The sequence below is a fragment of the Musa acuminata genome, chromosome BXJ3-9 (assembly GCF_036884655.1).
Source record: "Musa acuminata AAA Group cultivar baxijiao chromosome BXJ3-9, Cavendish_Baxijiao_AAA, whole genome shotgun sequence".
NCBI lineage: Eukaryota > Viridiplantae > Streptophyta > Magnoliopsida > Zingiberales > Musaceae > Musa > Musa acuminata.
In genome coordinates, this window is record NC_088357.1 from 21,213,906 (window position 1) to 21,220,951 (window position 7,046).

Below are 7,046 nucleotides of genomic sequence, written 5' to 3' on the forward strand. Positions count from 1 at the left end.
AGATCCAATAAGAGCCACTTAGAGATTATTGGATAGAGATCCACTAATATAAATGACTTCGATAGTTGGATGAAGATCTAGTAGCCAATAGAGTAGGATCCATTAAGGTTAAATTAACAAGGGACCGCTATAAATAGGAGGGAATCAAATACTCATAGGCTAGAGGCTTCTTGGTTGCCACCTCTTATTCTCCTCTCCCCTTCTCCTCCTCGGATAGCAGGTGTGGGTCACCGTTAGAGAGGAGGGCATTTGAATTCCTTCATTTAATCCCACATATCTGTAGGAATTCAAGGATATATGATCTCTCTAGGTAAAAATACTATATCACATGTGGATTTAAGTTTTGCGGGTTCTTGCATATCAATCTTCGCATGACGATGAACACCTTTTGGGAAATTTGTGATTTTGTTTTATGTTCTTCCGTTGGGCATGTGATGTTGCCCCTAGATTTTTCTATAGCACATACACCAACAACAATGCTTTCTTACATGATATCTTAACTAAAGATGTCTTTATGTAGTAACCTTCTAGCTTCATCCATCCTTAATATATAAACCATGTTTGCAAACTATGAAAAGTTATTTGGACTTTATTAAGCTCCAAGAGCCTAGTATATTGAACTTGGCTCATTTTTTGTATCAATTGGCTTCATCAACTCTAAGTCTGTCGCTTCGTTATTTTTACAACAACAAAACAAAAGAGAAATACTATATATCTACTAGTGTATGTAGATGACATTATCATTACAGGTAATAATCTTATGGAAATCAAGCAATTCCTTAAGCAATTGACAAATTGATTCTCTAATCTAGGAACCCTAAGCTACTTTTTGGGAGTGGAAGCAATGTTCACATCTTTTGGATTTTTTTTATCTAAAAAAAAGTACATTCAATATCTACTATAAAAGATAAGCATGCAGAATGCCAAAGAAGTTGACACACTACTCTCCACTACTGAATCACTTAAATAATATGATGGCAGCTTTACTACGGATCCCATATAGTACCTATAAGTAATTGGTTCCTTACAATACTTATCTCTTATAAGTCTAAACATCTCATTTGCAGTCAATAAATTATTATAATTTATTCATCGACCCTCCACTATGCATTGGTATGCAATAAAACGAGTCTTATGATATCTAAAAAGGACTCTTAATCATAGACTTTTTCTTCATAAACACTAATCACTTCATCTTCATACCTTCATCGATGTTGATTGGGTAGGTAACATTAATGATAGAACATCTACGTCACTGAAGTTCTAAGAAATAGAAAGCAGTTGTAAGATCCACCACTGAAGCTGAATACTAAATTATCACCACCACCACTACAAAATTTAATTGGCTCATCAATCTCCTATAGGAACTTGACATCATCTCCAACTCTACTCCTACAATATACTGTGATAATATCGGTGCCACCTACCTATATGCCAATCTACTATTCCACTCATGCATGAAATACATTGTCATCGACTTCCACTTCGTTAGAGATCAAGTTGTCAAATATTAATTATGTATTTTTTATATACATACTTCTGATCAACTATATAGTAGATCAAGTTGCCAATCTACTATATACATACTTCGTTAGCAGACTCTCTCACAAAACCTTTCGCTCGTAAGACATTTTAATTACATCGGTCCAAGAGTGACATCCTTAATAAAAGTTCAATCTTACAGGAGGCATGATAAAAGATAATGATAAAGGTACATATAGAACAACATGCATGTTTCGTTATATTTTCAATTAATATATGATTTAAAGATCAATCATAGATTTGAGTAGCTAATTTAATTACGTAATTTGAGTGATTGATTGAGAAAAATCTCTTCATTAAAACTTATATAAATATTAATCTAGTCAATAAAACTCATCTTTTTTATAGCATATTTGTTAATTATATAATACAAACATATATTATGCTTGCGATGGGCAACACAACATTATTTCGTGGCCAACGAAAACTTGACATAGAATTCAATCATGGGCTAATAGACATGCCATGCTCGCTTTCGAAAGTGACAGTGTCTTGTTGGGATGCTATATATATATTCTCTCATTTAATTGACAGTTACAATATTAATAAATATTATATAGAATAATATTTTCAAGTAGGTGTTCCGAACACCTTACAAGCTTTTTTCGATTCAATTAAATCAAATCGATTTATTTAAAAATATATTTTTAAATTATTTAAAATTATAAACTAATTAATCAATCTTAAACCGATTCGAATAGATAGGTTCAAATCGATTTTCATTTAGACCGACCTATCTTACTTTAATCAAACCGAATAAAAAATCAGTTCTATTTGGTTGTCATTGATGATTCTAGTTATAATGTTGTTAGATTATTATTACTACTATCATCATCATCAAATTATCGAATTAGTTGTACTATGACTAACTAACTTATTACTTCATTATCACCTTCTCTACCGGTAATGCTATCATTATCATTAACTGCGAATGCATTTGCGTTCATCAGTATTATTCCTCCTACAATAGCATTACTATCACCATCAACGTTGCCACCGAGCCCAATTGCCGTCCTTGATAAAATTTGTCCGAGCCCTTTGTTCTAGCCCGTCTCGCAGATCACTTCATATTACGGTTCAATCTTCTTCGTACCTAATCGAATCGAGGAAGTAAGGATTTGATCCATCGATTCTAATTCGTCTGAGGTGACCCGATTTTGATCGACCGGCTCGGCCCGGCGCCGAGCGGTCCGGGCCGGTCCGTCTCGAATCATAATTTCATGGGGTTCATGTGTTGGGTTTAGTTCTGCGCAAATGTACTCCTGGATAGTCATGGCGGACTGCAGGAATGGGAGAAGAAACGACAACGTTAACAGGACACCGGGAGGATACTATGTGGATTGCTTTACTATTATCAAGGCACCGAAAAGATTAGTTTAGGGAGATCGCAACGAGGGAGGGGGGAGCAAAGATACCCTCGCTTTCCCCGTTTCCTATGAAGCCCTAGCCAAAAGGAAGCATTCCGAGGTTCCTTTTTCCTTGCTTTTGCGTGTGATTCTCAAGGGGCGCCTGCCTTGTGATTCCTGTCCTCGGCGTTTCCGCGCAAAAAGGTGCTGCCTTTGGGTATGTTTGCTTGTGGTTTTGCTGCGTTCTTGATGTGCCTGTTCAGTGGATTTACAAGCCCATTTGTCTCTTCAAGAGAGAACCCTGCATTGTGATTCTTGTTTCTCTGCGTTTACGGGAAAAAGGAGCTGCCTTTCGGTATGTTTGCTTGTGGTTTCCGGTGTTCTAGATGCGCTTATTCAACGGGGTACCCATGCCTCTTTCTTCATTCACATTTCAAGAATGTGTTCTAGCGAAAAAATAGCATTTTTAAAGAGAGTCAAAAGTAGTTCTCTTGATGCTTAGATTAGCGCAGGGCAAGAGAATTTTGTGTTGATATGGTTCAAGTAATTTGTTTGTGTTTCTGAGTGACTTCCTGTCGAGTGAGATGAGAAGCTTTGATGGAGGGATCTTCTCGTTGCTTCTTTCTGCGTTGTCTATGGATTTGCCTGCTAGATTTGAAAAAAGCAAAACCGATTGTTGTTGGTACTAGTGAAAATATAGTAGCCTTACTCATATTTGTTGCAGATTTGGGGTAATGATGCACGCTCCATCCAATAAGAGAACTGCAGCAGAAAACGGGGATGGAGGGATTGATGTGGTCCTCATGCGGTCGCTCGGAAATGGGGAGGATTTAGGCCCCATTGTTAGGTATGCTTTTGAGTGTGGAAAACCTGAGGCCCTCTTGCACCAACTCAGGAATGTTGTTAGGAAGAAGGAAGTGGAGATTGAAGAACTGTGCAAACTTCATTACGATGAATTCATCCTTGCAGTTGATGAGTTACGGGGTGTGTTGGTTGATGCTTATGATCTCAAGAGCTCTCTATCAAGTGAGAATTTACGGCTACAAGAGGTGGCAAGTGCACTTCTGTTGAAGCTCGATGAGCTCCTTGAGTTGTACTTGATTAAGAAAAATGTCACAGAGGCCATACAAACGTTGAAGGTATGTGTGCAGGTCTCAAAACTATGCTTGGCTTGCAACATGCATGTTGCAAACAATCGGTTCTACCCTGCACTGAAGATCTTGGACTTGATCGAGAAAGATTACCTACAAAACACTCCACTTAAGGCCCTGAGGAAGGTGATTGACAAGCAAATACCTGCAATTAAGCTGCACATAGAGAAAAAAGTGTGCAGTGAGTTCAATGATTGGCTTCTTCACATAAGGAGCATAGCAAAGGAGATTGGGCAGTTGGGTATAGGACAGGCTGCTTCGGCCCGTCAAGGGGATGAGGAAAAGCGGGCTCACCAGAGGGAAGCTGAAGAGCAGAGTCGATCTGGTGTTAATCCTGTGTATGCATTGGACTGTGAGAATATTGATGAAGATTCAGTGCTAGAGTTTGACCTGGCTCCTTTATATCGTTCGCACCATATACACACATGCTTGGGCATCCAAGAAAAATTTTGTGAGTACTATTACAATAACCGGCTAATGCAGCTGAATTTAGACCTGCAGATCTCGTCAGCACTGCCCTTCCTTGAATCTCATCAACCCTTCTTTGCACAGATTGCTGGGTTTTTCATCGTGGAAGCTCAAGTTCTGCGAACTTCTAGGGGGTTGTTGTCGGAGAGTCAGGTGGAGAGTTTATGGGATTCAGCTATGTCAAAGATGAAATCTGTTCTAGAGGATCAGTTCTCTCATACGAACACAGCAAACCACCTTCTACTCATCAAAGACTTTGTTACTCTTTTTGGTGCCACTCTTTTGCGTCATGGGTACCAGGTAACACCTTTGCTTGAGGTTCTTGATAACAGCAGAGACAAGTACCATGAACTTCTCCTTAGTGAATGCCGCAAGCAAATAGGAGACATCCTCGCAAGTGATACGTTTGAACAGATGGTGATAAAGAAAGAGTATGAGTACAATATGAATGTGGTGTCATTTCATCTTCAGTCCTCGGATACAGTGCCAGCTTTTCCATTTATTGCACCATTCTCTTCCTCTGTTCCAGATGCATGTCGTGTAGTGCGTTCCTTTATTGAGGACTCAGTTAGCTATCTATCATATGGAGGTCATATCAACTTTTATGATGTTCTAAAGAAATATCTCGACAAGCTTATGATTGATGTGCTGAATGAAGCTCTGTTGAGCATGATCCATACTGGTAATTTAGGTGTATCACAGGCAATGCAAATTGCAGCCAACATAGCTGTTCTTGAGCACACTTGTGATCTTTTCCTGTGGCAGGCTGCCCAACTTTGCTCAGTCCCATTACACTTAGTTGAGAGGCCTCATGCTGGATTGACTGCTAAGGCTGTTTTTAAGGCATCGCAGAATGCTGCCTATAATGCATTGTTGAATGTGGTTGATTCTAAGTTGGATGAGTACCTTGCCCTCATGAACAGCATCAATTGGACAGCTGATGAAGCCCCCGAACATGCAAATGATTACATTCATGAAGTTGTTATTTATCTTGACTTATTGATCTCTACTGCTCAGCAGATTTTGCCTTTAGATGCTCTTTACAAAGTTGGGGTTGGTGCATTGCATCATATTTCTGATTCGATTGTGGCAACTTTTCTTAGTGAGAGTTTAAAGAGGTTCAACCTCAATGCCATCATTGGCATTGACAATGATCTGAAAATGTTAGAAGCCTTTGCAGATGAAAGATTTCAAAGCACAGGTCTGAGCGATTTAAAGAGGGATTGCATTTTCAGAGATTGTTTAGTAGAATCGAGGCAGTTGGTGAACCTTTTACTGAGCAATCAGCCTGATGATTTCGTGGATCCTGTTATAAGAGAGAAAGATTATGGTGCTCTGGACTACAAGAAGGTTGCAACTATCTGTGAAAAGTTAAAGGATTCACCAGATAGGTTGTTTGGGAGCCTTTCTAACCGGAATGCAAAGCAAAATTCTCGGAAGAAGTCAATGGACACGTTGAAAAGGAGGCTGAAAGATTTCAGTTGAATTGATCATGCGGTCGGGATATGTCATCATGTTATGGATTTATAGACTCCCTGTAGAACTTTTTTTTTTTTTTCGTTTCTTGAATGTTGTGATTATCTACTTAATTCAAGTTCAATCATTCAGAACCTCCATTAAGTTACCATAAGAAATTAGTATGCAACACATTAGTTTCAAGTTCCCATAATTGTCTTCTAATATTTTCGTGTATCACATTAGAAAAGTTAAATCTAACTTTTACCATACAAATTCAATTTTTCCATGACATGATTTAGTCATGTTTAGAAATACTTTACCAAGTGAAATTTGATTTAGCAATTTTAATTACAGATGGAGTTGTTGATGTTTGAATTTTTCCCTATGTGATGTATGTACGAAGAACCAAACACACTTTTTTGTTTGGAATATATTTAACGCTGCTCATGTCAGAGTATTTATTTCGGCCGTTTGAAAGATGGATTCATTGTTATATATTCCTTTTTAATGCTGTATTCTACTTCCCTTTAAGCCTTTCCTCGTTGTGTACTTGATCTGCATGTCCTAAGTTTCTACTATAGTGAGACGCTGACCTTGTTTTCATTGTTCCTTGTTCTACAGTGATTTTTCTGGTCATCATAAGAGTGGGAGTACTGCAATGAGAGATTCTGTTGGTTGCATCTGCTGTAATGTAAAATAACTTGTGTAGTTTGTAACTTCAGTTATGTTGTCATACTATGTTGGCTGAAATCTAATCCCAAATAGTTGAACTGCCACTTAGGTTATTGTAAATTTCTTTGCTTTTTCTATGTAACACAGTAAACTACAACAATTATGTGTTCTCTTGTAGCCATAACCAGCAACTCTATCATTCTTCTCCTTGTGCAATCTTCTGATTTGGTTTTAGAACTTTTTTGAAGACCAAGGAGAAGCACAGAGAACAAAGAGATGAGTTCTTGTTGTAGTTTTGTGTATGTAATATGGAAGTGGGATCAGGAAACAATTTGCCTGCTTCAACAAGCTTCAACTTGACATTTTCTCAGAGATTTAATGCAATTATGCCTACTAAAGTTTATTGGGT

At 38.0% G+C, this 7,046-nt stretch overlaps 1 protein-coding gene across 4 annotated transcripts; it reads left to right on the forward strand.

Annotated features, from left to right (window-relative positions):
* The first annotated feature begins 2,793 nt into the window (after positions 1-2,793).
* On the forward strand, positions 2,794-6,845 carry LOC135648501 (exocyst complex component SEC15A-like). Of its 4 annotated transcripts, XM_065166253.1 has the most exons (3): positions 2,794-3,105; positions 3,613-6,004; positions 6,587-6,845. In XM_065166253.1, the coding sequence occupies exon 2, from the start codon at positions 3,623-3,625 to the stop codon at positions 5,990-5,992; it is 2,370 nt and encodes a 789-aa protein (XP_065022325.1). In that variant the 5' UTR covers positions 2,794-3,105; positions 3,613-3,622; the 3' UTR covers positions 5,993-6,004; positions 6,587-6,845. The 4 variants fall into 4 exon arrangements, with proteins under 4 accessions (XP_065022325.1, XP_065022323.1, XP_065022322.1 ...); XM_065166251.1 differs by lacking the exon at positions 6,587-6,845 and having other exon boundaries at positions 2,794-3,243; positions 3,613-6,166; XM_065166250.1 differs by lacking the exon at positions 6,587-6,845 and having other exon boundaries at positions 3,613-6,166.
* The last annotated feature ends 201 nt before the right edge of the window (positions 6,846-7,046 follow it).

Excerpts from the sequence above, each read along its gene's own strand:
- LOC135648501 (XM_065166253.1), top strand. The coding sequence starts at position 3,623 with ATGATGCACGCTCCATCCAATAAGAGAACTGCAGCAGAAAACGGGGAT.